Consider the following 16,501-nt stretch of genomic DNA (forward strand, 5'->3'; position numbering starts at 1 on the left):
TACACCAGTCAGGTTGCCCCAAACTGTCACCCAGCTAGCTAGACGGTGAGTCAATCAGAGTTTACCAAATTGTCCTGTAGAGTCCTCAAACTGTCACCCAGCTCGCCAGCTAATCAGAACGCACGCTTCTGCATCTCAGAACATCGTGGCGGAGATTTCAACTTTTTGTGGACATAAATAATTCAAGCAGACAGACAACCACGACCAGGCGTATCCCACGAGTCAGACCACCAGTCACATGGCGCGCTTACGTCAGTCCATCTTTTCGCTCAACACATTTTTGTTTCATGACGTCATAAAAAAGTTTTCGTTGAAGAATTGAACGCAGGTCATCGATGTGATAGACTTGATCTTTAGATATTGAAAAGTAATTGCGAAGTGTTGATAGTGATGGTTTCGCTTTGGTCATTACTTTGATGATTGAAGCCAATTTTGAACAAAAAAAACGTTTTTTTTTTCTTAGGCCCGGGACTTTTCACTCCATGGTTACAGTATCACTAGATAAAAGCGGTCTGATAACGGCTATCTGCTGATCCTCCTTGGACGCTCTTTTGGAGGACTGCAGTATTGAATACGTTCAGAATAACGGTGTCAAAAGTGTAATTTAATTTCGGGTTGAAATATATTTTATTTCTCATTCTGATCACATATTTCTATTTTATATTCGTTTTTTAATTATTTTTTGTTAATAATTCCATATTCATTTCCAGGAAAATAGTCTGGAACCGGCTTGTTGGACAAAATCTCGCGATGAATCATCTTGGTTATACAATGGAAGTTGGGAGCGGAAATGAAATATTACATCAGAACAACTGGGAGTATTCATTTGATCTACTGGCAGTTTGCAAAAATATGACTCGAGAGGAGAGAGAACTTCTGTTCCATCAAATATTTCTTCGCACTGATCAGAATAGATGGAATCATTATTGACTGTTTTTGATGATTTTTCATAGTGATTTAGTGTTAGTTTGTAAAAGAAACGGACTGTTCGTAACAAGTTATGTCTATACAATCTTCATGAACTGACTTAATACTGTAATTTTTTAATTTTATTTTTTTTAAACACCTAATTTATGAACAAAAACACGGCTTGAGACTGGTTGATTATGGAGATTCGAGATATTTTAATCTAGTTTTAAAAAATATAACATTTGTGCCAGAGTAACTCAATTGATCTCACTGTGCAATACTCTGGTGTCTCTGGTGTTTATCTTTCTAACTCTCCTTTTCTCATAACTTTTTTGAATCATCCACTGCTGGAACCTCTCAATATAAGAGATACACACAGAGATACAATGGAAGAAGTAAAGCACAGAACGCTATTATTTATACGGTGTTCTGTAGTAAAATTAAAGAGGATATAGATGAGAATGACTATCACTATTTACACAGAATGAACATTACCCACTTTTATTTTTATTAGAATTTTCACAGTTACGATTGAAGTGAAACCGTCAAATTTAATCTTAGAAACTTGGTCCAATCGTTTCGATGATTGTAAAACACTAAAGAGAAGAAGGTTTGGAAAAAGCCAACCAGTAAGGTTTTTTAACATAACTTAAGATGCATATACACTGGTGCAGTACCTCATACCTTTACATTTTTTATGCAAATTTGTAGATCGGTGTGGCTTACTTGATTTAATCTACATAGGTCCCGCGATTCTGTTAAATGTCCCTGTCCATATGACGGTACAGTGTGGCGTATTCTACAACGGGATGATGTTTATTGTGATGATACTGACATAAAATATTATTTTAGGTTATGTTATTGTCTATGCAATTGTACCAATTTCATTGAAATAATTTGGTGAATCTATAGAATCTATAATTATCAACGGTATTCATCAACAAGTCTTTGTTTATCAGTGTGTATACTTTATCATGAGCAAATTTCATTCTTATGTGATATTAGATGCGTTTTGTTTGCATTGATCTATTTCAAATCTGTCCGTGTCCGTTCTGCCAAAAGTTATTCACTCTCTCTACTCGACCAAAATAATATGTCGAACAGAGACAGCGACAGAGTTCATATTACGAACCCTGAGACAGCGAATAAATTTTGGCGGGAATGGTTCGGTAAGGAATAAGATTAATGCGAACAAAACGCACAAGAATAACGTTGAATTTTTCAAGAAGTCATACGATTTTTTTTTCATACACCTCCATTGTTAGTTCCTTAATGCTTCATATTGTTTCATGAATATTCTGCAAATTTTTTATACTTTTGGAACGCTCACACAAAAAAAAATCGCCATATTCCACTCCGTACTCAAAAAATATCCAAATAGCAAGTAACAGAACGAATCTACTTATTATAAGCAATCTGCTTCCAGATTGAAACGTTATATATTCTCGAAACCATACAGTGTTAGGAATCACACGTTAAAAGGTAAGACTTCGTTAGTCCTCAGCTTGCACAAGTTTCGACTTCTGAGGGTTGTCGTTCGAAGGGGTGCGATGGCTGGTGAACTAGTGAAAGCAAGTAAATATAGGTGTAAATCCTTTTTCACTGGTAAAATTATAGGGAAACAAATCAATGAATATTACAGGAAGCTGTTCAATCCGATTTGAACGTTCATTAGAAATTGGATTTTTTTTACTTATTGATTTCCATACTCTCCGAGACCAAGTTCCAAATGTTTTTTCTGGAAATGAATAGTTTTGTATTCATGATTGAACTCATTTTGCTCTGTAAGGAATATAAGGATATTAGTAGTTTACGTTGAATTTATTTTTCAATTTTGGAAACTGTTTCTATGTTTCCAAAATGGAAAAATGAGTTCAACGTATGCTACTAGATTCTTTACAGAATACATGAATACGAAACTCTTCATTTCCATAAATAACGTTTGACACTTGACCTTCTGTAAAGTATGAAAATCGCATGACCTGCAAGTAGTTGTATGCATTTTAATGACCAGCTATCAAAACCAAGAATATCCATCAATATTGACTCACACGACATCCCCTTTCAACAAAGAAATATCTTGCTGAGTATTTCGAGTTGTCATCACATAGTTGAAAGTAAGACCCCGTTAATCTTTGGCTCACACAAGTTCACATACACACAAATTTTAATCCATTTCCTCCACTTACGTTACTTACCAAAACAAGAATCTTTCCGAACCTAATTTTCAAAGGAGTAACACTCTTGTTTTATTGTTTTATTGTACCAAGGTCGGAAATATATATCTGAGATATGATAACTTTCTTGTCTTCGTGAGGACAGTAGATGGGATAGATTTGTTAGTATTTTGGTCATTTTCTGAAGCTTCTTCGTGGACACTGAGTTGAAAAGCAATATGAAATATATGAAATGGCCCTCCTCCTCTATATCCTCCTTCGTCGTACCTTGATCAATCTCAACGTGCAATGCAACCATTTCCATATCAAACATATATTAATTGGCCTGTAAATATTTGTTCAAATAACTGTAAAATATTAGATGTAGTTGTAAAAATTTTTCGACCAATACAATAATTGTAACGAATTTAAAATCTATTGCAAGGCTTTACATTTGAATCCTAGTCAAAGTTTATGTGCCAATGAATGAATCAACGAAATATCTTCGTATAATTTGTCGAAAATATTTGTACATATCTTTAGCTTAGTTCAATTATTATTACTGAAAATGATCGTATGTGGATATATTTGTTTTAAGGCCTATTCTGTAGATAATAACTTTATGTGACGTCTTGGTTGTAATGATGCAAGTTCTGTGAAATAGTTTTGTTCATATCGCTGATATTTGTAAACTTACAGTGGGTATTATGATGTAATATTAAAGCTGTAATCATATTTCAGATTACATTGTAAATACACATTAAACAGTCTCTACGAAATCTTTTTTTTTTATATTGACTTATCCAGCAATCAGGTTAATCTGATAATGAAATATTATTCCACTATCCACTATCGTTATTCATAATATTATTATGTTTACTTATTTTCTACACTCTCATAGGCTTCTAGATGCCTGTTGTTGTTAACTTGTCCAACTAATCCTAATGAACTGGTCTATGGAATGGTTTGTTGCAAAATATGATGGGCGACTACTGAATTTTCTGATCTTCCATATTTCAGGTGTGTTGATTGTTCCTTATGTCTTATTTTAATAGATCTTTTAGTCAGTCCATAATATTTTGCATCGCAGTCCTTACATATTTAATTTCGTAAATTCCAGACTTTTCCGAATTCTCGACTTTCTCCTTTGGATTTCCTATAAGGCTCTGTAGTGAATGACTTGTTTTAAGTACCATCTTCATACCTAATTCCTTGAAAGTCTTTCCAAAGTTCTTCATATATTGGTGATATGGAACTGAGATATATTTGTCTTGGTTTTCGTCTTTTCTAATAAACCAGATTTCGTTCATTCTTAACCTAAACTTTTTCTTCCTTATAATATCATCTACAATACCCCTCAATGCAAAATGAAACGGCCTATTTCTCCCGTTTTACTACCAAATTTCCCATTTTGCCGACTTTGAGCATTTTTTTTGTCAAAAACTGTCAATTATTTTTCGTTGTGCTAGTGGAGACTTTTAATCAGGACATTGAAAAGTTCATCAAACCAAAAAATTTGCAGAATTCACTGAAAGCCATTTTCAATAAGGTTTGTGCGTGGTTCTTTACTAGCAATTGACTCATTTCTTTGAAAATAACTGAACTATTTTGCAAGCAATAGATATATTGATTTATCGATATGATACATTTATTGACTTTTGAGTTAATCTCCATTTATAGCGAGACAATACGCGTCTCGTATCCCATGTGTGATGGATTACAGGGCAGCCAACAGGATTTTTTTGTGTGTGATGGCTAACATGGCGACAGTAAGTGAATTTGCTCTTCTATCAGCGGAGTTGAATAAACTAAATAAAAATGAACTCATAGACATAATTTTGACTTTCAAATTGCCAACGACGTTGAATAATGTGCAACTAATTAAGTACGTCAGTAAATTTGCGGGTAGTGATGTGAAACAAGTCAGTGATGTTGATAACCTCCATAACACCAGTGATAATGAAATCTGCATCCAATATGAATAACTTGTCAAAGATCATAGTACTTTAAAAAAGGAGCTGGATTGTGTAAGTAAACTGACATTCCATTTGGAAAAAAAGAACTCAAGAGAAAGAGAATCTCATTTTACATTTGAAACAGTTTAATAATAACGATAAAATCTTTGTATATAGACTATATACAATTATAAAATGGTACCGATAACGGCATCTATTGACAACGACTTGAACTCCACAAATTCTTCCAAACCAGAATCCAGTCTTGTGAAAAAGTCCGTAGTGAGACCACAAAAAACTTGCAGTGCAGCCTTGAGAAGTAATAAAGTAGACACAGCGCAAACACATGGCAAGTACACAGAAAACAAAAACGCAAGTGGGGACTCCAAACGGAATCCCCCAAGTAAAAACCATAAACACAAATATAGATCAATATTTGGTAGTAATGACAGAACTGAATTCAAAACAGTTCCGAGAATAGGATATCTATATGTCTCATGGGTTGCAGCTGACATGACTGCAAACGATCTTCTTGCAGCACTTAAGGAAACTGCACCTGGCATTGCCTTCGTATGCGAAGAATGGAATAGAACCGATTGTGCATCAACATACAAAGTGTCATTTCCTCTCGATAAATTAAATGACGTTTACCATCCAGACATATGGCCAAGAGGTGCGGCAATTAGACGATTCAGATTCAAAGAACATTTTCAGAAAATCAGTGTCTCAACAGAAACTTCTTAGTTGATTCAAAATATGATATAGAGTATGAACAAAACGTTTATGATATATTCAATCTTGTGAATCGCGATAGCTCGGTGAGTGTTTTCATATAAATATTTAATTTATGTCTAACAAAACTGAGACACTTCAAACGCTTTTGTTTGATTGTCACTTTGATATTGTATGTATTTCAGAACATTGGCAGAGTAAGCAAAATCTCAAAAGTATGAACCTTGAGGGATATTTTCTCGCTAATTCCTTTTGCAGAAAACTATTACGCAATGGAGGATGTGCTATTTTCGTTAAAAAATCAATCTAAATGAAGCCTTTAGAATGTCAACAATTCAATAGTGAATTAAATTCTGAATTTTTTGCATAGAACGTAGATTCAACGTAGATTTTGAAGTGAACGCAACTGCTTTAAAAGATTTACAAGACCTAATTCCATCATTTGGTTTGGTTTATATTATTCAAGAACATACAAGAATTACTGCTACTTCATCTAGCTGTATAGATAATATATTTACCAATTTGAAAGAAAGCAATATAAATAGCGGAGTTTTTGAGCCTTGCTTGTACGATCATCGCGCTCAGTATATTATAATTGAGGAAACACCAATGAGCTCAAATAAAAAAACGATTTCTCGAAAAGTAACCCAAAAGGGATTAATGACGCTAAAAGAAGCCTTAGTAAATGTAGAGTGGGGTTTCAACAAAACAATTATGATGCTGAAATTCTATCTTTCCACCTTGTAAATACTTATAGTGATTTGGTCAAAAAATATTTCCAATAAAAACATATAACTCAAAGAACGGATGTGCACCAGCTATGTGGTATGATGAATCCCTAAAAAGAATGAGGAAGTCTTTGTCAAATTCGAAACTTGTAGCCGATATAACTGAAGAACCAACGGATTATATAACATATAGAACTTTGAAGAAAATGTATATTGCCCAGTTTAAACATTCTAAGAAATTAGCTTATGACAATTATATTCATTCGTCGGGAAATAAGGCAAAAGCATGTTGGCAAATAATAAATTTTGAGAGAAACAGAAACAACAATAATATATCTCATACTGATATATCTCCTGACCATTTCAATGACTTTTTTGTTAATATTCCTGACAATATCATTCAAGCTCTACCAATGGTATGCAAAGAGGGTTTACTGAATTTCAGAAATTTTCCAGCCCCTTGCAGCTCTTTTTTTCTGGGACCAATGACCGAAGAAGACTTTCAAAGTGCAATTAGCTCACTCAAAAATTCCTAATGCTTAGACGCTTTTGAACTAAATAGTGATATCATTAAAGAGACCTCCCAGATATTGTTGCAGCCTCTTTCTGAATTGATAAATGTAATATTCACAAGTGGTTTTTTTCCTGATGCATTTAAACTATCAAAAGTTATCCCTCTGTTTAAAAACGGAGACATTTCTCTTGTTAACAATTATCGTCCCATTTCAATAATATCCATTTTTACCAAAATAATTGAGAAGATTATTGAACAACGTCTTTACGCATATTTTGGAAAATATAAATTATTCAACGAATCTCAGTTTGGTTTTCGTAAGTACCGCTCTACAGCAGAGGCAGTTCTCAATATGGTGAGTGAAGTAGTTGACAATCTCGAGCAAGGAAACGACACAGCTATTGCGCTCTGCGACCTCTCTAAGGCGTTCGACTGCGTCTCTCATGACATATTATTGGAAAAACTATATTACCATAGCGTCAGGGGATTATCTCTATCCCTCATTAAATTATATCTATCGAATAGATATCAAGCAGTCAGTAGCAATAATTGCATTTCGAATTTAAAACTCGTTCAACATGGTGTTTCCCAAGAATCAGTTTTGGGACCACTTCTGTTCATAATTTACGTAAATGACATTAGTAATTTCATGCATCCATATGAATCTGTTTTGTTTGCCGATGACACTACATTCATTTACTCTGACAAAAATTCTATTGAACTATCTAGAATATCAAAGGAAGTCGATGAGAAGGCAGAAAGTTGGTTCGTGTCAAATCGACTCAAATTGCATACAGATAAAACGCAACAGTTACAGTTTTCAACAAGCTACATCAAGTGCAGACAGTGTTAAATTACTTGGGTTAGTTGTTTATAGTACTCTCACTTGGACCTGTCATATTAACCAATTGAGTAAAAAATTATCTAGAACTCTTTTTTTATTGCGTCAGTTGAGAAATATAACTAGTTTCGATACACTGAAAGTAACATATTTCTCCCTTTTCCATTCTCACATTAGCTATGGTGTTATACTCTTGGGCAACTCAACTGGGGCTGTAAAATTTTTTAAATTGCAAAGAAAAGCTCTCAGAATAATTACTAACTCTGGTTATAGGGATCATTGTCTACCTCTGTTTTTGAAATTGAGAATAATGCCGTTACCCACATTATGTTTGTACAACGTTCTCATAGAAATTCATAAAAAATCAACTTCATTAATCAAGCAATCAGACCTTCATGACTATGATACCAGACATTGTAAGAAATTTCGGACAAACCGCTATCGTTTGACTAAATCTCAAAAAAACACACTGAATTTCAACCTTTACAACTATCTTCCCGATAGTTTCAAAATTCTTAGTATGCCCAAATTAAAAAAAAACAATAAAAAATTATTTTTTGAGTTTTTGCTTCTACTCTGTCGAATAATACGTGAATCATTTTAAATGTTTATAATGTCAACATAAATTCTCAATTTTTGTTTTTATATTTTTGTATTTGTGTTTCTCGTTTGTTTTTATAATATTTCGATTGTTTAACAAATTACTTTCATGCTATTTTTTGACTTGCTACAAACATTTCATTATGTAACGTGGTGAAAAAAATTATACAGTATAAAAGTAACCTCTCTATGGCCTAGATCGATTACCGCAAGGCATTTCATCGTTCATCGCATGAACTCATTTCTCTGGAGAACAGGATCTCCATCAGTCCTTGAGGGTGGTGGAGGGCTACATGCATGCCCGACAAATTTTGCTATTCCAATGTATCAACTCGACGTAAATACCCGAAAAATAATACACCTTCATAGGAATTTGCATCCCAAATCATCCGTTTCATGGCGGTACTTCCCCCAACAAAAGGAGGCCGTGGACTTTTGAGTTTGGAGTGTCTACATTAATGGTACTGAATGGAGCCTGGGAAGTCGTCAGGAGTTCAGATCTGCTTCTCTTCATGGTTCGCGCTCATGAGAAAACATAAGTTGGAGCATTTCTCTTTAAGGCAACTGTCTGAACAACTGGTGAACCCGATTTAGTTTTCGACACTAAATGAAACCCTTTATGGTGGGTCAATTAATACTTTATAGTGAACAATTTTGAACAAACATCTATTTAAAATGGTCTCTCTCCATAATGAATCATTAAATGACGAGTCAAATGATTCTTGCAATTGAAAGACTTCGAGCAGACATCACAGCGAAATAATCCTTCTCCAGAATTAATCTTCAAATGATGACTATTATATACACAGTCATTCTTTTTGGATCCAGAGTTTTGTTTTCATTTTACGCATATGAATACTAACAAGCTTCTTCAATTCGGATCGTTTATTCCTTTCCATTTCTGGAAAACAACTGCCTCTTGACATTAAAAAAACGCGCAATATAAAAAGTGTTCAATTTTTAAAAGCATATATAAACTGAATATTTTTATACATAGTTGGCTTTACAATCTGAACGTGAATGCATTCCATGACAGACCTATTTGGCTGGGAGATTTTGTTTTATTAATGCGTTGTTATATTTCATTCTGTAAATACATATTATGTATTCTGTTTTCCAAACCCCATCTCTTGTAATTCATTGCGGATAATTTGAAATACAGTCGGGATGTTTGTAAGCATATGCACATAAAAATTCTAATTGCAAAGTTTATTAATCAACTTTTCATATTCACTTTTGCTGAACTATAGAATTTCGTTGAATATGCATGAAACAAACATAGTAGGTCCGGAGTCACTTCAGGCAGGCAGTGAGTCAAGCCACTCAGCCAAGCGCACCTGTCACGTAGTTCCAGTAACCACCGGCAGCTGAAAATTTCATGGAGGAATTAAGCCTTGGCACCAACGTGAGAGATTGGGAGTATTTGTGAACTGATGATAGTGATGGGGTCGGCTGTTGGCTGATGACATATTTTATTCATTTCCTGCACTTCCGGTGTACCTAGTTAGCAATATTATATATAATGAAAAAATAGGTGTTGGCGTGGATTATATTTATTCAGGTAGCATAACCAATTGCCTGCCAATTCCAAAGATTTTGCAAATTTTACCTGAATGAGGTGTTATGAAGCATCTAATTACATTTTCCACACAGGTGCATATTATTTATCGTGAAGTAGGTAATCAATCCAATCAAATTTATTTAAATGAGGTCTTAATGATTAGATGTTCCTGTATAAAAGGAAGAGAACTGCCCTTCTATGCTCATAACGTTAGTGTACTCCATACTGAACACATAAGTGAGTGAAATTTTAAAAATAATTGCCGACAAAAATTATAGTGGAGAAATGGACACCATGGATTTTAAAATTTGTGAAAAGCGTCTGGAGGGAAAATGGGATGACGATGAAGCGAATTCACCATCAAACAAAGACACAGTGAAAGTTAAAATTGAGGATGGCATTCATGTTTACAAATATGACACCGAAAACAGAGTGGAAGTTAAAAGTGAATTTGACATTGATATTGTTTATGAAGAACTCGGAAAAGACATTTTTGAAACGAAAGAACAAGAATACAACTGTAGAGACATATTTGATGAACGATTATCTGGTCCAACAGGCTTTTTTGGTTACGATATGAGTGACTGTGAGAGGAAAGATTGGCACAGTAGTATACGTGGAGAGGATTCACAACCATTTGTGAAGCAGGGATTGAATCGTTTGATAGTTCAGAAGAAAAACCAAGTGAAAAAGTTTCATTGCGCTGTGTGCTCGAAATCATTCATTCAGAAGCATCATTTGACGCGTCATTTCAATACACACTCTGCAGAAAAATTATTCCGGTGCGATGTCTGCTCAAAATCTTTTTCTCGCAAGGACTATTTATCAGTTCACTCGAGAAGTCATTCTGGAGAAGGATTATTCAATTGTGAAAATTGCTCCAAATCTTTCACCTGCAAGAATCATTTGACCCGACATTCAATGATTCATTCTGGAGAGAGGCCATTTCAATGTGCTGTATGTTCAAAATCTTTCATCGATAAGGGCCATTTGACGGTTCATTTCAAAACTCATTCTGGAGAGAAGTCATTTCGGTGTGATGTCTGCTCAAAATCTTTCACTCGCAAGTATCATTTGGTACGTCATTTAATGATTCACTCTGGAGAGAAACCATTTAATTGTGGTCATTGTTCGAAATCCTTCATCACCAAATACAAATTGTCCCGCCATGAAGGAACTCATGTTCAACTGAATTGTTTCTTATTTTGAAGTGAAGTTCATTCAATAGGACAATGACCAGCAGGTTGACTCACATAAAAATTATTCATATAGAACTAGCTGTACGTATTTCACCTGACAATGTTTTTCAATATTAACTGACATTTCATCATATGTTTCTATTGTCTAGAATTTTTAATTATATGCACATAAAAATCCGAATTGCATAGTTTATTGATCAACTTTTCATGTTCGCTTCTGCTGAACTATTGAATTTTGTTGAATATCCATGAAACAAACATAGTGGATCCGGAGTCACTTCAGGCAGGTAGTGAGTCGAACCACTCAGCCAAGCGCACCTGTCACGTGGCTCCAGTAACCACCAGCGGCTGAAAATTTCATGGAGGAATTAAGCCTTGGCACCAACGTGAGCGATTATCAGCATTTGTGAACTGATTATAGTGACGGTGTCGGCTGTTGGCTGATGACATATTTTATTCATTTCCTGCATTTCTTGGGCAGGGGAAGATGAGGTATAATGATCCCTCTAAGGGGAAAACGTAACTGTGGCTGAAGTTGAAGGGAAAATCGCAAGAATTCTCTTGTTGGAGGTAGTGAATTTACTTAACTTTGTAACTGCACACTTATTTTTTACTATATGTATGTAGTTTTCTTGTATTAGAGGTTTTTGTCAAAGTTTAGTAAAGGATCATTTTGTACATACCTATATACGAAATGATCCCTGGGGTAGGGGTAAAATAATCCCAGGGATCATTTTATACCAAAGAGTTTATAAACATTAATAAAATAAAAAACTCAGCTGTTTAATCATTCAATCATGAATCGTTCGTAACAATTTCAGTAAGTTACACAAAACTTTTGCAGTTTTTTAGTGTTATTAGAGATCTTTTTTTGTAATTTTCTACTACTCGATCAACAAAACTAAACAATTAAACATTACAACAAACTTTCGAAAAGTTTGCAAAATTAACAACATACCTAGTCAAGCAATAGGTAATCAAATAAACTCTTCTTCTAAATAAAAAAAATATAAAAATAATACTCATCCCTATCAACGGTTCTTATCAATGTCTAAATGCAACAGAAAAATCAACTCTTCATTCAAAAAATAATAATATTCTTATCAGGAAAGAAATAAAAAAAGAACTATAGCATTCTTCACATATAATATTTGCTCGACTTCATCAACGATTACGGGAATATGGTTCATTAGACAAAAGAACCTAGGATTGTGGTCGCCATCAAGAAGTACGAACACCACAGCTTGAGGAAGCAGTACTTAATTTGATTGAAGAACAACCTACTACTAGAAAGATTGCTTTCCAGCTAAATGTTGATCGTATGACGGCATTTTGAATTTTAAAGGAACAACTCTTATACCTTTACCATCTTCAACAAGTACAGGCACTGTTACCGCGAGACTTTCCGAACCGTCTTGAATTCTGCAATTGGATGCTGAAAATGATCAGAAGAAATTGTGACTTTCTGAAGACGATATAATTCACAGACGAATGTCTTTTTTCTCGGGACAAGATTATTAATTTTCATAATTAACACATATGGGCTGATGAAAACCCTCACGTTATTGTCGAAACTAACCATCAAGAACAGTTTTCTCTCAACGTGTGGCTCGGAGTTATTGGGGATGATTTAATTGGGCCTCATTTTCTACCTCCTCGATCAAATGGTGAGGCATACGTTCAATTCTCAAGAGAAGTGCATCCAGTCCTGCTGGAGGAAGTTCCTTTGGGCGTCAGAAAAGATATGTTTTTTATGCATGATGGGGCTCCCGCCCATTGGAAATAAATTTTCAAATGGTAAACAAATAGTAAGGCAAAAAGTTACATTGGAAATAAGTTTTAGGAATTGCGTTTTCCATCCCTTACAACCATGGGGTGAACCAAATAAATTACTGGCTAAGTATCTTTTTGGTAGTACAAAACGTCAAGGCAATTTCAATATTGTAACTTCTTCAGTGCTTTTGAAAAAAATTGTTATACAAATTTCATGTACCCTCTTCAAGGGGCTGTATCTCAATAAGGAATGCTCCAATGAAATTTCTTTATATGAAAGATCCTATCTTTTTTTCGATGAGGAATCACCTTCTTAAATGTTTAACACTTATTCAGTTACACCCTGTATAATTCAAATAATTTTCGATAATAGTATAATGAAATGGACACCATTGATTTTGAACGTTGTGAAAAGCGTCTGTAGAGAAAATGCGATGAAGATACAGTGAATTTTTCAGCAAATGAATATTAAAGAGTGAAAGTTGTGAAAACCCTGACTATTTGAAAGTTTTCCTTGAATCGAGTGAAACTCCTTTTTTGTTACATTTAATTTTTCACAGGCTGTACCAGTTTGTTTACTCCACAAATGTTAGATGCTTAAACCCTTATCAGCAATACATAGTGCGTGGACGTGAAACTTTCCACACTTTCATCTATATTTGTCAAGTTGTACAAAATTGCTGCTGAATAATATTTATATCGAGACAATAATAGACAATTAATAGACCACACTGTCAAATACAACAATCTAGTTGAATAGTTGATCATGTTTTTTTATACTTGTGATGCACTGTTTGGAACCTTTGGTGTAGTAATGAATATTACTGTAGTTTTATCCCAATACCAAACCGTTATTTCAACACCTCGGCACGTGTTTCGATCACTAAGTGACCATCTTTAAGATAAAGGTTAAACTGAGTTTAATCTGAAAGCTAAACTGAGTTTACTCCTTCTCTTGAAGAGGATCACTTGGTGGTCGAAACACGTGTCGAGGTGTCAAAATTACGGTTTGGTGTTAGGATAAAACTCCAGTAACATTCACGGTTTTTCTAATTATATTCATTACTAGGTGCTTGTCATAGATATTTCAATGCTGAACGCGATTCAGTATCTGAATTGTTCAATCAACTCATCAACTGGAATTACTATATTTGAAAATTGTATAATTATGGATTACGAGGTATAGATAACATTAGAATGGATTTCCTCTTTTTTGAAACACCGTCATCAGTACATATGTATTCCAAATATCCAATCTGAAAGGGTTGGTTTCGTCAATTCAAGTAAATTCAAGTAAAGCCATTAATACTGGTGTACCACAAGGATCGATCCTAGGACCTATTTTATTCATATTGTACTCTAACGATCTGGATAAATTGTTGAAAGGCGTTCATGCAACAATGTATGCAGACGACACGTCACTGATAATTTCCCAAAAAAATTAATACGCAAAAAGATACATAAAAAGCTGGACAGGTGCAATACTAATTTTCTGAATTTGAACACTCATAAAACCCTAAACCCTTATTATACGATTTCATAACTATCAAAGAAAATGCGATCCTCTCAGAATTAGGATGAATGTTGATGTAACTATTGACAGTACAGATGAAACCAATTTTCTTGGACTTTCTGTTGATGAAAATGTAACCTGGAAGGGTTACTGTACAAACTCAATAAAAAAATTGAATTCTGTATGTTTCATGTCGAGGAATCTCGAACATATACATGAAATACCTCAGCTAGTGGCTCTATACCATGCACAGGTTGTGTCACGAATTAGGTATGGAATATTTTTGTGGGGAAATTCCACTTTGGCAAAAAATGTTTTTTCTATACGAAAAAGAATAGTAAGAATAATAATTAGAGTTCTTAGTACACATTCCTGTAGGGACTTTTTAGAACATTTTAGAATTATGACCCTCATGTCTGTCTATATTTATGAATTAATCGTCTTCATTTTCAAAAATAGACAAAAATTTGTTTTGACGGGAGAATTTTACTCCCTAAATACACGCCAAAGAAAAAATTACCACATTCCAATCACAAAATATAAAGTCTCTGACAATGCACTTACAATTATGGGTCTGTCTATTTACAATCATTTACCTAATAGTATAATAGCAGGGGAGCCCACGATGAAAATGGGGATTTACTCGAGTGTCATTGAGACATATTAGGTTGCAAAGCTTAGATGATAAGAAGAAAAAAATGTTATATAATATATACCTTTTCATCGGTGTAGCAAGCGGCTATAGATTTTTAAACATGTAAAAAATACTGTTGCATGGACATACTCGAGCGCGTCAGATATTAATAGCATCAATGTCCTACGTATTTTTAATAATGTTGGTATGTTAATCTGATCGTTTGCATGATGTGGGTGGTTATATGTAAGGGTTAAAAGTGAAAAGACAAAAAATGTAATCGAGCGCGTCAGATTTTCTAAGGGGGTGTCAAGTGCAACAAAAAAAAAGCTCCCATTCAATAATCTGACGATTTCGATCTGACGAAAACTCGCGGCCATTATTTTGATGTGCAAACGAAATTCGTCATTTTGAAATACTCAAGGGCGTCAGATTAAGATATATATGGTTCATCTTTATGTTTTAGACGTGCTCTCTCATAATCTGACGATTATCTAAAGGGATTCGCTCAATCTGACAAAACCAATATTAAAAAAAAACAATTCATTGAACTTAATTAATTGAAAAGCTCAGGAAATAGCATGCAAATAAATAAGGGTATGTTTTTTAAGTAGAAAAAAAAAAGAAATGAAACTTTCTATGTTTTTTACCACAATTATTTGTAACTAACGTTACTGCAGTTTCGTCCTATAAGGATATTTTCAAACTTATACAATATATAAGGACATTTTCAAACTTAGATATTGTATACGATTCTCTGTGATCAGCTGTGATGGCGTCATGGTAATAGAATTCAGAGAGGGTACGGAGTGAGAGAGTGATAGATAGAGAAAAAGTGAATAGAGAATAGAGGAATAGAAACTCGAAGAGGGAAATATAGGTATCACACAGCTGCACGCATTGAACTTTATCGACGAATTTTTGTTATTTCGGCTTACGGAAATCGTCAGATTATATATTTTTCGTTATCCTTGAATTATTTCCTTCAAATTAAAAAAAAATCAGCTACGCTGGAGAATGTCGAAATGACGTTATTTTTTTACAACTTTGCTGCCCTCTCCTTTCTTTACGTCACTCTCAAATTGTCAGATTACTGGAATATACACTTTTTAGCAGGTAATTAACTTACCTCACCTTAATCTGACGCGCTCGAGAATTTCTGATGATCAATTTTTTTTTACTAATTTGATCCTTCATCCCTCACAGGCGGCTTTATTTATGGGGCTCATATTAGGTGGAGGTACTTAACCGAGTACAAGGTATCCCCCTGTATATTAATCTGCCGCGCTTTAGTAAATCCCGAAATCCCAGCTTGGGCTCCCCTATTATAAAAGAAGCCAAATATTTATAAAAATTCAGTAGCTTTCTCAAACAATTCTTGATTGA

The 16,501-nt window shown here is 34.3% G+C and overlaps 2 protein-coding genes across 2 annotated transcripts in view; both read left to right on the plus strand.

The window, feature by feature from the left end:
- The window catches only part of LOC111505307 (uncharacterized), an 85,723-nt gene extending 81,894 nt beyond the window's left edge, over positions 1-3,829 (plus strand). Inside the window, 1 exon segment of the mRNA XM_074182320.1 lies at positions 711-3,829. Within this exon segment, the coding sequence (XP_074038421.1) occupies positions 711-794 (84 nt within the window). The 3' untranslated portion in view covers positions 795-3,829.
- A 6,450-nt stretch (positions 3,830-10,279) lies between these two features.
- On the plus strand, positions 10,280-11,646 carry LOC141485462 (uncharacterized). Its single transcript, XM_074182228.1, has one exon. The coding sequence runs from the start codon at positions 10,282-10,284 to the stop codon at positions 11,203-11,205; it is 924 nt and encodes a 307-aa protein (XP_074038329.1). The 5' UTR covers positions 10,280-10,281; the 3' UTR covers positions 11,206-11,646.
- The last annotated feature ends 4,855 nt before the right edge of the window (positions 11,647-16,501 follow it).

The sequence above is a fragment of the Leptinotarsa decemlineata genome, unplaced genomic scaffold (assembly GCF_025532065.1).
Source record: "Leptinotarsa decemlineata unplaced genomic scaffold, Ldec_3_MD MMD2_tig00026328_RagTag_RagTag, whole genome shotgun sequence".
In the NCBI taxonomy this organism is placed as follows: domain Eukaryota; kingdom Metazoa; phylum Arthropoda; class Insecta; order Coleoptera; family Chrysomelidae; genus Leptinotarsa; species Leptinotarsa decemlineata.

What these genes read in the sequence shown, in the direction of transcription:
- LOC141485462 (XM_074182228.1), top strand. Translation starts at nt 10,282, where the DNA reads ATGGACACCATGGATTTTAAAATTTGTGAAAAGCGTCTGGAGGGAAAA.